Genomic DNA, 21,026 nt, shown 5'->3' with positions numbered 1-21,026 from the left:
CCAAGGAGAGTCCAAGTGTGTCGGCGGTTGTGATGCCTGACCTTCCCAACACTGGACGGAAAGAGGTGGCTCCTACCACCATTTGCACGCCCTCTGCAAGTGCTGGAAGTAGCACCCACAGTCCAGTTTCTGATATTCAAATTGAAGATGTCACTGCTGAAGTACACCAGGATGAGGATATGGGTGTTGCTGGCACTGAGGAGGATGTTGATGATGAAGATTCTGATGGTGATGTGGTTTGTTTAAATCAGGCACCGGGGGAGACAGTTGTTGTCCGTGGGATGAATAAGCCCATTGTGATGCCTGGGCAAAATACCAAAAAAGCTAACTCTTCGGTGTGAATTTGGATTTGAATTATTTCTCCACAAATCTGGACAACAGGTGTCAAGCCGTGTGTTGCCTCTGTCAATCCATAATAAGTAGGGGTAAGGACGTTAATCACCTAGGAACGTTCACCCTTATACGTCACCTGCTGCACATTCATCAGAAGTCAGTGTCAAGTTCTGAAACTTTGGGTAAGAGTGTAAGCAGTCCACTGACAACTAAATCCCTTGCTCCTGCAAGCCACATCACCAACTCCCTCAACGTCAACTTCCTCCTCAGTCAGGAACGTCAGTAGTCCTGTAGGAAATGTCACAGGCAAGACTGAGGAGTCCGCTCCTAACTGGGATTCCTCCGGAGGATCCTTGAGTGGTATGCCTACTGCTGCTGTTGCTGCCACTGCTGGTGTTGCTGCTGGTAGTCGATCATCATCCCAGAGGGGAAGTCGGAAGACCACTTGTACTACTTCCTGTAAGCAATTGATTGTCCAACAGTCCTTTGCAAGGAAGATGAAATATGACAGCAGGCATCCTGTTGCAAAGCGGATAACTGAGGCCTTGACAGCTATATTGGTGTTAGACGTGCGTCCACCATTGGTTCAGTGGGACTTAGAGAATTGATGGAGGTAGTGTGTCCCCGGTACCAAATACCATCTAGATTCCACTTCACTAGGCAGGCGATACCGAGAATGTACAGAGACGTCAGAAAAAGTGTATTCAGTGTCCTAAAAAATGCAGTTGTACCCACTGTCCACTTAACCATGGACATGTGGACAAGTGGAACAGGGCAGACTAAGGGCTATATGACTGTGACAGCCCACTGGGTAGATGAATTGCCTCCCACAGCAACAACAGCAGCGGCACCAGTAGCAGCATCTCACAAACACCAACTCGTTCCTAGGCAGGCTACACTATGTATCACCACTTTCCATAAGAGACAACCTCTTAGGGAAACTGAGGGACATTACCGCACAATGGCTTACCCCACTTAGACTCTCCTGGGGATTTGTGATATCGGACAACGCCACCAATATTGTGCGTGCATTACACCTGGGCAAATTCCAGCACGTCCCATGTTTTGCACATACAATTAATTTGGTGGTGCATAATTTTTTTGAAAAATGACAGAGGCATGCAGGAGATGCTGTTGGTGGCCCGAAAAAATTGCGGGCCACTTTCGACATTCAGCCACCATGCGCCGAAGACTGGAGCGCCAGCAAACACTCCCGAACCTGCCCTGCCATCACCTGAAGCAAGAGGTGGTAACGAGGTGGAATTCAGCACTCTAGTTACTTCCAGAGGATGGAGGAGCAGCAAAAGGCCATTCAAGCCTATACATCCACCTACGATATAGGCAAAGGAAGGGGAATGCACATGACTCAAGCACAGAGGAGAATGATTTCTGTGTTGTGCAAGGTTCTCCAACCCTTCGAACTTGCCACACATAAAGTCAGTTCAGACATTGCCAGCTTGAGTCAGGTAATTTCTCTCATCAGGCTTTTGCTGAAGCAGCTGGAGAAATTGAAGGAGGAGCTAAGACGGAGTGATTCCGCAAAGTATGTGGGACTTGTGGATGGAGCCCTTCATTCGCTTTGCCAAGATTCAAGGGTGGTCAGTCTGTTGAAATCAGAGCACTACATTTTGGCCACCGTGCTTGATCCTAGATTTAAAGCCTACGTTGTATCTCTCTTTCCAGCAGACACAAGTCTGCAGAGGTTCAAAGACCTGCTGGTGAGAAAAATTGTCAACTCAAGCGGAACGTGACCTGTCAACAGCTCCTCTTTCATTTTCTCCTGCAACTGGGGCTGCAAGGAAAAGGATAAGATTTCATAGCCCACCCGCTGGCAGTGCTAACATCCGGTCCGTACTGAAGGACCTGCCAATGATTACTGACATGTCTACTGTCACTGCATATGATTCTGTCACCATTGAAAGAAGGGTTGACAATTATATGAGTGACAGCAGTAGGCATGTCAGACAGTCTGTACGTATACTGGCAGGAAAAAGATGCAATTTGGATGCCCTTGCACAAACTGGCTTTATTTTGCCTAAGTTGCCCCCCCTCCAGTGTGTACTCTGAAAGAGTGTTTAGTGCAGCCGGTAACCTTGTCAGCAATCGGCGTAGGAGGTTACTTCCACAAAATGTGGAGATGATGTTTATCAAAATGAAATATAAATTCCTCCAGGAAGACCTTTACCAGCAATTGCCTCCAGAAACTACAAAAATTAATACTCTGTGAGGAGGAGGATGTACACACTGAAAGGGGTGAGGAATCGGAGGATGAGGATGAGGTCAACATCTTGCCTCTGTAGAGCCAGTTTGTGCAAGGAGAGATTGATTGCTTCTTTTTTGGTGGGGGCCCAAACAAACCAGTAATTTCAGTCACAGTCGTGTGGCAGACCCTGTCGCTGAAATGATTGGTTTGTTAAAGTGTGCATGTCCTGTTTATACAACATAAGGGTGGGTGGAAGGGCCCAAGGACAATTCCATCTTGCACCCCTTTTTCTTCTTTGCATCATGTGCTGTTTGGGGACTAGTTTTTTAAAGTGCCATCCTGTCTGACACTGCTGTACAACTCCAGGGGTACTGCCGTATAAGTCCAGGGGTACTGCCGTATAAGTCCAGTCCAGTGGTGCTGTCTTGTGCTGCTTCAGTCCAGTGGTGGTGTCTTGTGCTGCCATAAGTCCAGTGGTGGGGTCCTGTGCTATATATTATTTACTCCAAATAAAAGGGTTATATACATTACTTATATTATTATCCAAATACTTTTTACAGGGTTTGCCCTGTGTGGTGTAGGGGTACGCTGGCCTGTGCTGCATATTATTATAATTGCTCCAAATAAAAGGGTTATTATTATCCAAATAAATTTTACAGGCTTTGCCGTGTGTGTGTGGTTTAGGGGTACGCTCTCCTGTGCCACCAATATTGTGCGTGTATTACATCTGGGCAAATTCCAGCATGTCCCATGTTGTTTGTGCCGCACACTTGTGTCACTAAGCTTAGTCATACAGCTACCTCATTGCACCTCTTTTACTTCTTTACATGATGTGCTGTTTGGGGCCTATTTTTTTTAAGTACCATCCTGTCTGCAACTGCAGTGACACTCCTAGATGGGCCAGGTGTTTGTGCCGCACACTTGTGTCGCTTAGCTTAGTCATACAGCCACCTCATTGCACCTCTTTTACTTCTTTGCATCATGTGCTGTTTGGAGCCTATTTTTTAAATCTGCCACATTGTCTGACACTGCAGTGCCACTCCTAGATGGGCCAGGTGTTTATGCCGCACACTTGTGTCGCTTAGCTTAGTCATACAGCCACCTCGGTGCAACCTTTTGGCCTAAAAACAATATTGTGAGGTGTTCAGAATAGAATGGAAATGAGTGGAAATGAATGTTATTGAGGTTAATAGGATCAAAATTACCCCCAAATTCTGTGGTTTTAGCTGTTTTTATGTTTTTTTCAAAATCATCCAGATCCAAAACCAAAACACAAAAGGGTGGTTTTGGCAAAACCAATCCAGATCCAAAACACGAGCATTGAACCAGAACCAAAACCAAAACATAAAATATGAAAAGTGCCCATCGCACATCTCTAGTTGTAGGTGTCATATGACTGCAGACTGTTCTACCATTGGAGTTTGGGCAAATCACCTATCACCTGGCTATCACAGCAAAATCTGCGATCATAATAGTCACATGCTGGGGCCCACCCAGCATGTGTGCCGCCGCCCATACATGCGATGCTGCATCTGCAGGGGTCCCACTGGCATGTTTTATAATGCAGGAAACGCAGGCGACGTAATCGGCCATCTTGAAAATGCCTATGACATGCCTGAGTTTCCTGCCTTCCTCCCCCACAACACCGCGTCGCCGCCCCTGGACGCCCATAACCTGTCAATCACTATGCGATTGCAACCTTCCAGGATGCGATCACATAGTGAAGGGTCGCAACGCACACTACAGCCACTTCATTTGCACAGGCTCTTTGCGTGTGTCATCAGCAGGGATGCTGTGAATGAAAGCCAGTGAGTAGCATGTTAACCACAAGGAGGTACAGACGCTGAAACAGGCTGAGAGCCTCTTTGAGTTGCAGAAGGTCTGTCACGGAGCCAGAGTCTGAGTTGGCAATGCGGGTGAGTAAGCCAATGTCTGAACAAAGCAGCATACTTTGTGACAGTATACATATATGGTGACATGCTTCAGCTGCTATAATGTATGTATATGGTGCCCTGCTGTGGCTGCTATAATGTATGAATATGGGGGGTCATTCCGAGTCGTTCGCTCGGTAATTTTCTTCGCATCGCAGCGTTTTTCTGCTTAGTACGCATGCGCAATGTTCGCACTGCGACTGCGCCAAGTATTTTTGCTATGAAGATAGTTTTTTTACTCACGGCTTTTTCTTCGCTCCGGCGATCGTAATGTGATTGACAGGAAATGGGTGTTACTGGGCGGAAACACGGCGTTTTATGGGCGTGTGGATAAAAACGCTACCGTTTCCGGAAAAAACGCGGGAGTGGCTGGAGAAACGGGGGAGTGTCTGGCCGAACGCTGGGTGTGTTTGTGACGTCAAACCAGGAACGACAAGCAGTGAACTGATCGCAGATGCCGAGTAAGTCTGAAGCTACTCTGAAACTGCTAAGTAGTTTGTAATCGCAATATTGCGAATACATCGTTCGCAATTTTAAGAAGCTAAGATTCACTCCCAGTAGGCGGAGGCTTAGCGTGTGTAACTCTGCTAAAATCGCCTTGCGAGCGAACAACTCGGAATGACCCCCATGGTAACTAGAGATAAGTGGGATCAGTTCTCAGAGAACCGTGCCTACCCAAACTTCCGGGATTTTCTTTACTACTACTTTTGAGCAATGATATTCCACACACGATTCCTTTTAAATTTCTGTGTTGTATTGTTTTGTATTGAAAATACTTGCGAGTTAGGTTGAGTGATTATTGCTAATACGTTACTAATTTGTAAACATTTTTAAACAGAAATAACTGCCGTGTGTTTGTGCCGCTGCTCTATTGCTTAGTTCAGCCAGCCAGCCTTTGGTCAATGTTGATGAAGAATATTGTGAGCTGTGAGGAGTCAATATTGAGAGGAAATGACTGGAAATTAATGTTATTGAAGTTAATATTGCTGTAGGACCAATAAAACATATGTTATTTTAGCAGTTTATATAAATTTTTGAAGAATATACAGATCCAAAACCAAAACGCATGAGGGTGTTTTTGGCAAAATCAAAATATGAAGTTAATACAGATTAAAAACCAAAACAAGGGTGTCGGCGCACATCTCTAGTTTATAATATCACAATGTGGAAATATATCTGTAGCCTACCTAAAGGCAGGCTATTTTTTCATAAACTCATTAACAGTGTATCCCATGAGGACTTCCGGTTCCGGCAGCGCATGGAGTGGCCGCGCTCCTCTCAAGCTCCGGTGCCCGCCGCTTATATACCCGGCGTATTGCCTCCTTAGGCAACCCCACCGCAACCACTAACCCCCTCAAACCTCCTTTGGGTCCCCCCTCCTCTATATGGAGAGGTACCTGGCCGGCAGCATGCCTCAGAAGCAGCAGAAATCGGGAAAGGACGGGGACAGACCTGCCACATCCAAGATGGCCACCGCAGCTGCTACTAATCCTGGACATCCAGACACTGCTCATTCCGTGGAACTACAGCACCAAGTGCCACACTAAATCCTGCCTTATCCTATGCTAATATTATGCGGGCTGTTAAGGAGACAGTGCAACCTTTATTACAGGAGCAAGCTCAAACACAGGTAGCTGCATTACAGCAAGCAGTGCTAGATATAAAAAGCCAATATAAGCAACTCACTAAGAGGCTGGCACATGTGGAACAAACTGCAGGCTCTAATTTTCAAGATGTAGCTGATTTAAAAGACACTGTGGCCAGTCTGCAGAAATCTGATACGCAGGTTTGGGCGAAATTAGATGATTTGGAGAATCGCTCGCGCAGATGTAATCTGCGCCTCATAGGCTTGCCTGAGTCCATTCGTGGCCCTCAGTTGTACAAATTCCTGCGTCACACACTACCCGAACTCCTGGATGTACAGGAAGTGTGTGCAGACTTAGTCGTACAACGTGCTCATAGAACCGGCCCTTCCAGGCCCTCGGGCTCCGGCTCTAGACCGCGTGCGGTCCTATTTAAGTGCCTTAATTTCCTCCATAAGGAAGCGCTGTGGTCGGCATTTCGTCGCCTCAGGGATATCTCGTGGGACGGGAATAAACTATTACTGTTCCAGGACTACTCCCCGGAATTAACACGGCTGCGGAAAGCTTTTACACCCATATGTTCATCACTGGTGTCGGCCGGTCGTAAATTTGCGCTGTTGTACCCTGCACGCTTACGAATCTTTGATGGAAACTCCTTTAAAGACTTCTCCATGCCTGCAGATGCTGAGAGTTTCCTATCGGAGGGAAATAACAGGATGGAAGAAGAAAAGAGCTACCGTATTTTTCGGACCATAAGACGCACTTTTTCTCCCCAAAAATGTGGGGGAAAAAGTATGTGCGTCTTATGGAGCGAATAAGAGCAGATGCAGATGGAGTTCGCGGGTAGCGGCGGGTCCTGGATGCTGCTGCTGCTGCTGCGCCGTCATCAGCAGAGCGCGGCGCATCTCAGAGCCCAGCAGCAGAGCCCAGCATCATGTGACTCCCCCCCGCTCCCCCACACCTCCTCCCTCCTCAGGAGTTTCCCTGCAGGCAGCGTTAGCTGAGTGCCTGGACATGGGGGAACCGGCGGGTCCTGGATGCTGCTGCTCCTGCTGCGCCGTCATCAGCAGAGCGCGGCGCATCTCAGAGCCCAGCAGCAGAGCCCGGCATCTACCCCACACCTCCTTGGTCCTCAGGAGTGCACCCGGGGCAAGCGTTAGCTGAGAGCCTGGACGCGGGGAACCACTGGTACTGTCTACAATATGTGTGTGTGTGTGTGTGTGTCTGTGTATGTGTATGCTGGCTCTGATGTGTGTGTGTGTGTGTGTGTGTGTGTGTGTCTGTGTATGCTGGCTCTGATGTGTGTGTGTGTGTGTGTGTGTGTGTGTGTCTGTGTGTCTGTGTATGTGTATGCTGGCTCTGGTGTGTGTGTGTGTGTGTGTGTGTGTGTGTCTGTCTGTCTGTCTGTGTATGCTGGCTCTTTTTTTTCCAGTTTTCTTACTCTAAAAACTAGGTGCGTCTTATGGTCAGGCGCGTCTTATGGTCCGAAAAATACGGTAATCTATATATTCAGCTGTCATGCCCTGAATGCCTGTCGACTTAGGCTTTTGAACTGTGTGTCTGGATTCCTACTCTAATGCTGGACTTATGGCCCGGAATCTACCTTTCCCAACCCCCCCCCCCCCTTCCCCTCCCTTCCCCTCCCATCACCCGGTGGATGCCAAACCTGCACTTTATACTAAGTAGATGGTGCAACTGATGGTTCTTATGAAGGGGCCTCCATCTCTTCCTCCCCCCCCCCTTCCCTCCCCTTCTGCTGCGGGCTCGAGATCATATTTATGCCCCATATGTTTTCAGTTATCTAGTTCTTAAATTTGTTGCGGTATTCATTTTATACCTCTTATCTGATAAGTGGTTGAGGCTAGGAGCCTAAATACTCCCTGCTTTATCAACCTGCATTGTTCACACTGTGAAGTCCATATTGGATATCTATGACAGAGACACATGTTTGGTGTTTCTGTTATATTGTTTGATGTTTTTCTTGTTGTCTTGTGTCTCCCCCTCCCTCCCTCCCTCCCTCCCCTTCTAATGTGTCCTTGAGTTTTGATATTAGGTTACTGTTCCTGTTGGGTGTACATTGTTTCTACTACTTGGTTTCCTTCTGGAAGCCTGATGGCAGGCCCTCTCTCTATCGGAGGGAAGCTTATACCATTAGATTTGTGATTTAATGTCTAGTTTCAAGGTGGCTACGTGGAATGTTGGGGGTATCCACTCCCCTATAAAGAGGAAGAAAATACTCTTGTATCTTAACAAGCTGCGTTTAGATCTGGTTTTCTTGCAGGAGACCCACCTCCTCTCCCCAGAGGCTCAGAAATTAGGCACGCTCGGCTGGCATGTTGTAGCTGATGCTCCCTACTCTTCGAAGGCCAGAGGAGTTCTCGTCCTGGCCAGGCGCTCCTTGGGATTGGAGGTGGTCTCTTCTGTGGTGGACCCGGCAGGCAGGTATCTTATTTTAGAAGTGACCATTTGGGATGCTAGATATGTGCTGTGTACGAGTTATGCTCCTAATCAGTATTCAAAAGCATTTTTCCGTTCTCTACTTACTGCCTTATATCCTTATTCCACCTCACCCCTGATTATAGGGGGTGATTTTATTGTCATTGCTTCAAAGTATATGGATGTTCAGTCCTCCACCTCTACCCGTAATCCCCCTAAATTTGGCATCCCTTATATGGAGCAACAGCTCCAGGTATCAGATATTTGGAGATTTTTACACCCCACGGATAGGGAATACACCTGCCTCTCCGCTGCCCATCATTCCCTGTCCAGGATCGATTACTTGATGGTCTCCGATTCCCTGGTTCTACATGCCCTTGATTCCTCTATTGAACCAATGGCGTTGTTGGACCACTCTGTTGTTTGGGCTTCCATATCCACTAAGGTAGATGTAGGTTCCTTTAGGCGCTGGCGTTTTCCCACAGATTTCTCCTCCTCCTCTATAGAATTTTGTAAGGACCTGGAGTCATTTTGGGATGACTACTCCGCTACTAATGCCCAAATGGCGCGAGATGATCCTTTGGTTTTCTGGAAGGCCTCTAAAGCGGTCATTAGGGGACGTCTCATTGAATATGTCTCCCGAAGGAAAAAGACATTCGCTTCTACTTTTAAGAACTCACAACAGCAACTGACTGAGGCCTATCAGAGATTCAAACAGAACCCCTCCCCCGCTATAAAATCCCAATATTTGGATGCTAAAGTGGCTTTTAATGCAGTTCTGCAGGCGTTGGGAGATAAACACACATTTCATAAGAATCATAGATTTTATCGTTTTGGTAATAAGACAGGCAAATTGTTATCACACTTATTGAAAGGATCTACTTCTAATTCTCTCATTAATCCACTTAAACAATCAGATGGAGCTCTGGCTTCTAAATCTAAAGACATAGCGAAAGTCCTATCAGATTTTTACGCTACTGTTTATGAAACCTCCTCTGTTAATGAGAATGCTAAACAGTCATTCTGGGATTCTATTTCTCCACCCCGGGTGGATCCTTCTTTGACAGAACGTCTCTGCTCACTCATAACAGAGTCCGAGGTTGAGAAGGCCATTAAACAACTGAAACCCTTAAAATCCCTGGGGCCGGATGGCTACTCTGGGGAATATTACCGATTGCTCTCTGCAAAATTGATCCCCCCCCCTTACTTCCCTTTTTAATGTCATCCTAATATCTCATAAAATACCCTCATATTTTAATGATGCTTTTATACGTCTCTTACCTAAACCAGGCAAAGCTTTACAACTCCCTGGGTCCTATAGACCGATCTCGCTCTTAAATGTAGACTATAAATTGTTTACCAAGATTCTCGCAGACAGACTGAAACCCCTCCTCCCTTCTGTGGTCCACCCCGACCAAATGGGATTTATCTCTGGGAGACATTCCACTAGTAATATTCGCAAGATACTGGCGGCGGCGCACTGGCTGGGTCACACGGGGAATGTGGACCCACATTTTCTCTTCTCGCTAGATGCCGAAAAGGCCTTTGATCTGGTGAGCTGGGATCATTTATATACCACTCTGGCGAGGTTTGGGTTCCCGTCGGGCCTAGCCGGTGTGCTGCGGGCTTTGTACTCCAATTCGAGTTCTCGTATCCTATGTAATGGATTTCTCTCGGATCCTGTGCGGTTGGGAAGGGGCACCAGACAAGGTTGGCCATTATCGCCCCTATTATTTGCGCTGGCTGTAGAACCTCTAGCTCTGGCGTTGCGAGGGCTCCCTTCATTCTCAGGTATTTCAATTTATGACCAGGAACTTAAAACAAGCTTATTTGCAGATGATATGTTACTCTTTATATCCCGCCCTGAAGTCTCCATCCCAGCCATAATGGAAAAAAATCGAGAATTCGGCCTCTTTGCTGGTTATAAGGTGAATACTTTAAAATCTGAACTACTCCCTTTGACTCAGACAGCACTTAATATGTCCTCCCTCCCTCTCCTCTCCCAATTTACTGTTAATAAAACTAAATTGAAGTATCTTGGGATTTATTTACCACCCGATTTAACTGATCTTTACAAGATGAACTTTACACCCATACTACAGGCTATTTCTACCCAGCTCCAATCATGGTCAGCGCTCCCTCTATCTTTGCTAGGCCGCGCGGCGGTCCTCAAGAGCATTATTTTCCCAAAGATCTCTTATTCGCTCCAGTTACTGCCCCTTAAACTCTCCAGAGCGGATGCACTTGTTTATGATAAAATGTGCACAAAATTCCAGTGGGCAAATAAAAAACCAAGAATAGCATTAGCTAAACTTAAGTTGCGGAGGGAGGAGGGGGGCCTTGCGATCCCGGATCTGCTTACTTTCTCTAGGGCGGTGGCTTTCAGATATATAAATGACTGGCTTACGGCAAAAACCACATACACGAATTATCACATTGAGCAGGTTTTAGTGTCACCTTATGACTTGAAGGCCTTGTTACACACTCCGCTCACCCTGCTCCCTTCACAAGCGAAAACGAATCTATTATTTTGGGACGCTTATATTGCTTGGAAAATAATTAATAAAGCACTACACAGCAATTTTGGCGTACTGATTTTATTCCTATCTGTGGGAATCCTTGTTTTACCCCTCCCTTGGAGAATGCAAAATTCGAGGTGTGGCGGACTAAGGGAATCAGTAGCATCAGAGATGTTTTTGATACTGAAGGTTTGGTGTATTCTTTTTCTGGGCTGGTGGAGAGGTATGGTGTGCATCGATCGGAATTCTTCATGTATCTCCAAGTTAGACATTATGTACAATCCCTCCCTGACCCATTACTCCACCCCGGTGGTTCTGACTCCCTCACCTCCTTACTCACTCGAACTGCTAAGCTACCCTATAAAACAAAATGGTTATATTGGGACCTTCTCCCTAGTGTTGTGGATAAGTTATGGAGTCAGATGTTCGAAAAATGGAAGGTAGACCTCTCTATGCAAGGGTCCCTAACTGATTTTTTCCGCCCTTTACCAGGTATTTTTAAAGCTCTACACTCCTCGAAGAAAAAGAAAAATGGCTGCGCTTGGGGTGTTGCAAATAGGTGTGGATAGATGTAAATAGTGAAGAGTTGACAATCTTCTACATAAAATATTTATTATAATAAAAAATACATCAGCAGTAAAATGAAATTAATAGTATATAAAAAGCTTAATAATTATGCTCTAAAACACCGTTATCTGTACACACAGTATCAAACTGAGGTTTATATTTAGGATCCCCTGATTCAGGGTGTAAATTGATATTCTCTAAGGTTGTAAATTTACAGCTTTCCTCTCTGCATTTATATTATAAATATATAGAGACAGCAGATAGATTATTTTTCTCCAATAATTGGAGGAAAAAGAAGAACCCAGCAATCAAATGTACAGTGGACAGTATATATTGTTACCTCTCTTAGGGGCTGATTTTACCGAGCGTCCTCGAACCTACAGGAGATCCATGTAAAATTTTTAAACCGAGCATATATATCCCCTAGTCAGAGGAGTCATATGGTGCTTTGGATTCAGGACAATGTCTTAAATGCAGAGCACCCCATGCAACCCTGATGCATGTATTTTGGAGTTGCCCCAAGATACAAAGATTTTGGAATAAAATTTTATGGTATTTAAACAGTAAATTTGGGTTGCGTCTCCCCTTATCACCTAAGGCACTGCTGGGTTTGCATCTCTCTTATGGGGAGTTACCGGCTGAGATCCTCCCAGTGCGTCCCTTCCTTTACGTGTTTCTCACAATGGCAAAGAAGGCCATTCTGACGCAATGGATCCATAGATCCCCCCCCAGACTAGAGCAACTTCTGGGTATGGTGAAGTCGACTATGTATTTTGATAGACAATCTGCCTTTTACGATGTGGACAAGCATGCTCATTTGTTCTATAAGAAGTGGGGACCGTTTATTGAAGTTCTGGATCCCATGCTTAGGTCTTTCGACTCGCTGAAAAGAACGACCCTGAGAGAGATATGCACCCCCCCTCAACCCACTATATGAGTCCCTAGCTGGATTGATATATTTTGTGATTCTTGTCAACCTTAACACCACTACAGCTCCAACTCGATGGAGCTATTGACTATGGCGCGCTATGTCATGTGGCCGTCCTGGCGGGAAATGTGTAGCCTGATTCAATGTTTGTGTTTCCCTCCCCCCCCCCCCTTCCCCCTTGTCTTTGTCTTGTTGTTTGAATGTCTTGTTTATTAAGTATTGGATATGTATACTGTATTATTTCTCCAATTCTGGGAATATTATGTGGCTGCAAATGGTAGTGCTGTGGAGACTGTACCTTTTCAAACTGTCTGTTTATTATTGAAAAATTTGAATAAATACATTAAAAAAAAAGAAACAGTGTATCCCATGTATTATCCCACATGTTGCTTAGATTAACATATTAACCAAAATACAAAATACAAAAAAACACACAAATCAGCAGACAAATAGGGTGAGTAGAAGCAGTGGTTGCTCCAGAAGTGAGGCTACAGCACAGTCAAAAATTCAAATAGGGGAGCCGCACCAACTGCCAGTGAGTCCCGGCTGGTGATGTTTGGCAACGTTTGGGGTGGAAGTTGGTGTGGCTCCCCTATTTGAATTTTGGTCTCCGCTGCTACCCACATTTGTTATTTTTTTTGTTCTCTTAGTATGTTGATGTTTCTAATTGGCTTATAGGAAAAGCTCACTAACCTTTACCTGAACTAGTGTAGCCTGTGATCAGCAGGGGCTTAAGTTCATACCAGGAGCCAAAACAATCTTTTATACTCCCCCCCTCGCATTCACTACCAACACCCAAATCCCAGCAGCACTCAGACACACACTACCCCTAACTCACATTCACTGCCAACACTCCAGCAGCAGCTAGACACAATTTCATCCCACAATTTCATCTCGGAATGTTATCCCGGTCGTCGGGATGCTAGGGGTCACATTACCAACATTGGCATCCCAGCATCGAAGATCCCAGCATCGGAAAGGGAAAGTATTCCCCCCACTCCCCTACCCGAACTCTCTGGGGGCGACGGCTAGGGCTAAAACCATCCCCCCCCCCCCCGTGCCTAACCGCCTAACCCTATCCCCCTACCGGGTCCCAATCCCAACAGTGTACCTGATACTTACCTTCGGGATGTCAGCTGTCAGTCTTCTGGAGCCGGTCTTCCGAGTGGTGTCAGGATTCCGGTGTCGGTCACATGACCGCCGGCATCCCATCTATTGGGATGCTGATCGCATCCCAATTAATTAGCAACACCCCAGCGCACAAGCACTACCTGTTGCTGATCAGGGTCTTAAGTTATTGCTATTTGCTGCTCCAACAGCAAAGGCATCAGGTACCACATGTGTGAGGGGGAAGAGCCAACAAAGGAGTAAGGGGCCATGCACTCCAGCATGTGTACTGCCCTTTTTATGTATATTTGTGCAGTTCTCTTGCTGGAGATACTTCTCTTTGGTGGGGCAAGACTCCGGCGTGGTGTCTCCATGAGAGAGAGAACCGCGGCACAAGCTAATTTGTGCTCAGGAGTGCATTAAGTAGAATCTAGTGCAATGGAGGAAGTAAGGGTGCCCAATTCAGGGTTGGCGCCTGGAGGCAACCACCTTCCATTCTCCTGTATTTACGCCCCTGATGGTCAGTGAGAAAGGTATGGCCTCTCTCAGAGTGATCCTATAACAGTTCCTAACAACTTACTCTAGTGTACCTGTCTACAACCCCTACCTCTTCATTACACATCCAGCTTTGTGTGTTAGGTGTATGTGATATTTACCACTGTTGTACTAAGATTGTATGTATATACATAAGATTTTGACAAAATGCCTCATTAGTGCCTGTATCTGTATTCCTCATATATTATTGTCCTTTATTTATATGGTGCCACAAGGGGTCTGCATACAACATAAATGATTGGAAACTGTGTAAACATAACAAGAAAAACATGCTAAAAACATTGCAGATCATAGAATGCACACTATATAAATAAATAACTATATATATATATATTGCTATACCCACAAAAGCAGCGCCGACTGAACCCAAATGTTTGGTGACACTGTTGACAATAGGGAGGAGATGATGGTATAAGTGAGGGAAGAAACAGCACACAAGGAAAGAGTGCCACGCGAGAGCTTACAATCTATACGGTACTTATTCTCACTACACCATGTTTTAACGAGATGACTTTTTTAGTGGATGTCCACCATTGCCTATTTATATTCTGTTGTTGAACAGAAGCTAGCACCCCCAAGTAGGAGCCCACTTCTGATGGTGCCCACTTCCGGACTGGTCTGAAATGTGCACATGTGTGGGACTGTAATCCCACGCATGTACATATATCAACAAGCAGGCTACTGGGGACTGCAGCCTCCTAGAAATCAGACAGCAGGGGAGTTACAGCAGGGGATTGGCTTCCAATTAAAAGCACTCTCTCCACTATTTGCAGCCCAGTCTGGCTGCCCCAGGGGGGAAAAACACCTCCCCCAGGGACTGCCTGTCTGGCTATGATAAGCAGGGAGCACTTCCAATGGAATGTCACTATCACAGCTATGCAGTCTCTGCGGGTGGCAGATTTTACTTGCACTTTACTTGTAGTAAAATCTTCCACTGATGACCATTCTTCTTTTTCCAGCCCTTATCCTTTGGCTTATGGTCTCAACCATTCTGCGTTTTGTTATTCCGAACTGGCTTATGATCACACAGTTACATACCGTATCTCATACTCATTATTAAGCACAAATTCCTGTTAATACTACTTCGTTCACGAGCTTAGAAAGCAATTCACTGCATAAATGTGGCTTTATAAAAACCATATCAATGACAATTGATATATTTAAGAACACAAAGACATAGCATTATTAAATGGGATTTATTGTGACCAAAAAAAAAATGTTTTTTAGAAATATAAATGTAAATTATTTTATTTTAAATAAAACTGAAATAGAACAACTACACCCATGTGCTTTATTATGTAATTTATTGTACTAACTAGTAGAAGGCTAAAAAAAAGTGGATAATAGCCACACCCTCTGCATACAATTGTACAGTAGTTCTGCCCTTCAAAATGTCTACAAATATTGTGATTATTATTCCTGTAATAAAAGAAACTAAAGGCCCATGTGATCAAACGGCATGGATCTGGCTTGTGGGAGTGCAGGTAGTGTAGCCAGATTTCCACGCTCATTTGTGATGTGCGGACACAAACTGTTTCTGATGGGTGGACAACAGTGGGCAGCCTAGTCAAGACAGATAGATACTTACATAGACAGGCACATACCCACATTAGCATAAGGCAGTGGTTCCCAAACTTTTTTTAATCACGGCGCCCTAGAGTATCAGAATTTTTATCACGACACCCCTAGTCCTAAAGTTTTTAATTGGGAAATTTATAAAAAATTATGAAATTAAGCAAATTATGTTTATATGTCATACTTAGGTTCAGTTATGTGGTGAGGGACAAGATTTGCTTCTGTTTGTACACATATTTTATGACTGGCAGCCACAAGTACTAGTTTTTCCTATTACATGGATAATAAATATTTTGAATTGGTCCTGGACCACCAACCCGAGGCACCCCTGCAAGTGTCCCGCGGCACCCCAGGGTGCCACGGCACACAGTTTGGGAACCACTGGCATAAGGGTTTTAGCAGGCTGCCATGGCCACACCGTAAAGCTGCCATGTCAGAATTATGACCTATCTGGGCAATCCGCTGATATGAGGCAGATCACCCACATAATTGTATAATGCAGAAGTTCTCAAACGTAGTCCTCAAGACACCCCAATGGTCCATGTTTTAAGTATACAAAGCTTGGCCACAGATAATTTAATTAGTACCTCAGTCAATTTGATTTAAGCATCTGGGATGAGCCTTGGATATACTAAAACCTGGACCGCTGTGGTGCCTTGAGAACTGTGTTTGAGAACCTCTGGTATAATGTATGCTCAGCATATTAACTGCAAAGAATGCTTTGTTCATTTAATAATGATCATTTTGTCACTCTGTGTATGCTTTGTGATCCATTATGCACAGTGTATGCATAATGATTCGGCACTGCCCTGTTTCTGGGTTTCTAGGTTGGCTATGACACGACAACCAACACAGATATTCCTGCATGACCTCACCTGATGATGACACACTGGTTCTCTCCATCAATAAGCATATTGCGATACATGTTGTCTGTTAATGCGTAGATATGTGGGGGATTCTCGTACTGAGCCTGAGAAAGAAACACAGTTGCAAATTTTGTCCTAACTTTTAGTAATGCCACTTGACAAATAAAGCTGGATTATATTATATTCAAAACCAATTGAAAATTAACTGTATCCCATGCACTTTTAAATTGTATGTACTAAAATGTAGAATAGCATTACCTTTAAAATCTGCAGAGGTTTTTTTGCCTCACCCTGTATTTTATTATTAGGGGGCAGATGTACTAAGACTTGCTGAGTGATAAAGTGGAGAGAGATAAAGTAACAAACCAACCAGCTCCTACCTGTAACATGGCAGTTTGGAGCTGATTGGCTTGTACTTTATCTCTCACCACTTAATCACTCTCCAGGATTTAGTACATCTGTCCCTTAAGCTAGGAACACACTGTCCATTTTTTTTGATCAGGACGATAATGAGGCCGATTTCTCGGCTAGAGGAAGGTCCCTATATCTCTGCTAAACACTTTTTGTTTTTTATGAAAAACTGTCCCAAGGACAAAAAAAAGGAACCGATACACTCCCCGATTTTTACACCTGGACATATGGACAGATTATTGAGAACACACACACTAGTCGATATTGGGAAATTGAGGCCAAGATTTATGATTTTGACCGACCGATCGGATAATCGTAGGTGCATGTTTGTGGACAACATCTTTCTGATTTATTGGCGAGATGCCGAAACAATAGCTCATACACACTATGGGGTGTATTCAATACCTGTCAGAAACTGCCGTCTTGTCGGAAAGACGGACGTTTCCGACAAGTTTAGGTCGGAAGAGGTTCCGACCTATTCAATGCGGCCCCGTTTTTCCGACAAGTCGGGAAATCTGACTTGTCGGAAAGCTGTCGGAATGCACGTGGATCGGCGGCGCATGCTTCTGTCGGAAAGCGGACCAAATCCAACAGGTAAAAAGTTGGATTTACATTGCCGCCGCCTTCTCCATCCACCGTGAGGGGAGCAGCGCCAGGGTCAGGAGTGGCACCGGGGTGAGGAGAGTGGCGCCAGGATGAGGGGAGTGGTGAGGTGAGCAGCAGCAGCCAAATCCGACAGACTGATCTGGCCACTCTTTGAATAGCGGTTGTTGGATCCATTCTGACAAATGCGTGTCGGAATGGATCCCCTATATACACCCCTATACAATAAATCAGGCTGATCAAATGATTTTTGGAAAATCAACCCAATAGTTGTATAGTGTGTACCTATCTCAAGAGGGCCTTCTACCAAAAGCAAGACCTTTAACTCAATGTCTTTGTTCATTTTTACTAATTTCCAGTTATCTCCACCAATTGCTCAATATAAAATGTTATCTTTCATTAAAATACGAATGAGATAAATTAAAAACTTTTGCAATCATTCTTTTGATAGGGATGCACTATATATATATATATATATATATATATATATATATATATATATATATATATGTGTATGTATATATAAATATATAGATATAGATAGATACAGATAGATATTGCTGCTTTATTTGGATTCGTGTTTTGTTCAGTTCAAGCTGCAGTCACTGAAAATAAACATGGATCTATATGGTGAATGGAATGTAAGTACACGCTGTGAATTTTCTGAATAACCGTCCACCATAAACTCAACAAACAGCGTCTATGGTCTACCAAGCTTTAGTAAACTGTCATTATGTACAGACATTGTATTGTGCTCAGGACTGGTTTGTGGATCCGAGGCACCAAAGGTGCCTTACCATCTTCCTGCGGACACTGCACACCCCACCGCTTCTTACCTAGGGGTGATGTATCAAAGCTTGGAGAGAGATAAAGTACCAACCAATCAGCTCCTGTCATTTTTCAAACAAGGACTTTAAAATGGCATGTAGAAGCTAATTGGCTAGTACTTAATATCTCTCCACTTTATCTCTTGCCAAGGTTTGATATATCTCCCCCTCAGTGTGGAGAAGGGCTGTGACATTAAAGCCACATTCCAAGTTCACTAAATGTTCTTGGGGAGCAGCAGGTAAACTGCCAACTGTTGTTGCTTTGTGTGTGGACATAGATGTGACAAGAGAGTTAATCAGGTCCACAGTGTATACATCCTGAGGATGCTCTGGGCACTGTTGTTCTTAGCACCGGTGGAGGTCTGGCAATGTGTGGCCAGCACCGGGCACAAGTCAGACCTGTTATGGTACTCCAGTTAATAAAGGACAATACACCCTCTAGGTATTTACCTTGGTTCCTCTAGAGGTAACGCCACCCTGACTGTGCGGCATGAAATTTTATAAACACTGTTACCAAATCTACATGCAAATAGCATACACACATACACACACAACAGAGGAAACTGAATGACTTACAGCCCCTTGATACAATTCCACTTCCCGGTCTGTGAAATAGGGCATTTGCTTGAATGGATTAACAGAGATTAATACAGAACCTATATATGTCTGGCAGCATAGTGAAGGAAATACATAAAATGGGTAGACACATACTATACAATGCATATGGATATATAGTAAAGTACGAGAAATAGATAAGAGAGAAATATAGGCATTATGTCCTTACTGTCAATCTACTCATTGATTAAATCTGCTTGAAAACATCACTTGGAAATACAAGAGTGATAGATTTTCTAAGTAAGATTTAAATCTGTCTTGGCCACGAGGGAAGGAATTTGCTGAGACATGAAACTTTTATCCTGGACTTCTTTTTGATAATGTGTTTTAGCTTCAAGTGTTTGGGAGTGTTGACAGCCATTGAAACCAGCTTATCCCCGAGTAATGCCAATCTGTACATGGTAGAATTTATGTCTCCAACAATCCTTGATATGTATTATAAATAATGTCATACTTAGGGGCTCATGTAAAGTTGGATGCATGTGTGTATGTTTTGTGTAAATTATATATTTCCATAATTCATGTGAACATAATAACATTTTTGCTTGCATCTCTATACAGAATGTGTTACAGCTTATGCTAACAACCCCCTATCCTTAGAGAGGTGATGGTAAATAACTATTGCAGTAAATAAGTTGTGGAACTGATCTTTGGGCCTAACTCATAGATTTATAGATTCTTCAATTCACTGGGCCTGATTCTGAGGTGGTCACTAATGCAGCCCTGATTGTGTCTGGTTCCACAGAGTGATTACTGATGCTGAAGCAGATGGAATTCGGTGATCGCAGACATCTATGATGCCTTGCAAGAACCAGTGTCTAAATCAGTCTTATACATTATGACCTGGTGCCTTGCTATATATTCTCCCCCAGGACGGGATGTGCTAAAGTAAAAATGTAGTAAACATCCCATTTTTGTTTTTTGTTTTCCACATTTCCATATGTACTAAGACCTGGATGCCAGGGTTTCAGTGCAGAGGGAAACACCAGCTTTTGCTGACGTAACCCTATAGAAGTCTATGGGCTTCTTTCTGCATCCTTCCTGAGAGCAGTCAGACTGGCCCACAGGGGTACAACAGGGGAAACCTCCGGTGCGTCCCACTGAGGGCTCACCTCCTCCTCATGTTCCAGACTAATTTTACATTATGCATATGTTACAGAGGGACAATTGTATTAACCTGGAGAAGGCATAAGAAAGTGATAAACCAGTGATAAATGCAAGGTGATAAACGCACAAGCCAATCAGCTCCAATATGCAAATTGACAGTTAGGAGCTGACTGGCTGGTGCGTTTATCACCTTGCACTTATCACTGGTTTATCACTTCCTTATGCCATCTCCAGGTTAATACATCTGCCCCAGTATACTGTACAAGACTATGGAACACTATTTGACAGTGCATTAATCTGGTAAATTATCATGCATGGAATATATTTACAAAGGGGCCCAGACCATACACTTTCTAATGGTTACCCAAGCCCGTAATTGGCTGGCCAAAATCTCACTGGAGGCTGGCCATACCCCTAAGCATGGGTCTCTACCACTACGTCCCCCCGGTAGGCCCTTCATGCAACAGTCCGACACTGCCAGAGAGCTATCTGATTGGATTCCTTCCAGCACCCCCAGCACCACCCCCCCGCCCGCGCAGTCACCCGCATCACTCTGTGCATGCACAGACGGACTCCCAGGTCCTAAACCCGTAACTCCAATGACCGTCGATGAACACAAAGGACAGCTCTTATCAGGAGAGCTGTCCTTTGTGGTACTAATTGCATATGTTAGTACATACAGTATGCGATTAGTAACAATGCGATATGTGGTGGGATGTACCGCCATTAGCAAGCAGCAATTTATAAGGAAATAGGAAATTGATATACAAGGGTGCTTTCCATATACTGTATTGTATATTAATCCAGCCAATTACAGTGGGAAATGTGCTTAGTAGTATACAGTAATGCCTCAAGGTAGT

The 21,026-nt window shown here is 44.5% G+C and overlaps 1 protein-coding gene across 1 annotated transcript in view; it reads right to left on the bottom strand.

Annotated features, from left to right (window-relative positions):
* MYO1F (myosin IF) overlaps nucleotides 1-21,026 on the bottom strand; it is a 310,663-nt gene that overhangs the window by 184,603 nt on the left and 105,034 nt on the right. Inside the window, exons 3-4 of the mRNA XM_063916390.1 lie at nucleotides 19,021-19,110; nucleotides 16,613-16,707 (exon numbers count right to left, since the gene is read on the bottom strand). Of these exons, the coding sequence (XP_063772460.1) occupies nucleotides 16,613-16,707; nucleotides 19,021-19,110 (185 nt within the window). The remainder of the gene's footprint in view (nucleotides 1-16,612; nucleotides 16,708-19,020; nucleotides 19,111-21,026) is intronic.

Source organism: Pseudophryne corroboree, chromosome 1, assembly GCF_028390025.1.
Source record: "Pseudophryne corroboree isolate aPseCor3 chromosome 1, aPseCor3.hap2, whole genome shotgun sequence".
Classification (NCBI taxonomy): domain Eukaryota; kingdom Metazoa; phylum Chordata; class Amphibia; order Anura; family Myobatrachidae; genus Pseudophryne; species Pseudophryne corroboree.
The sequence above is the reverse complement of the archived record's forward strand: the minus strand, read 5'-3'. Positions and strand labels throughout refer to the sequence as shown.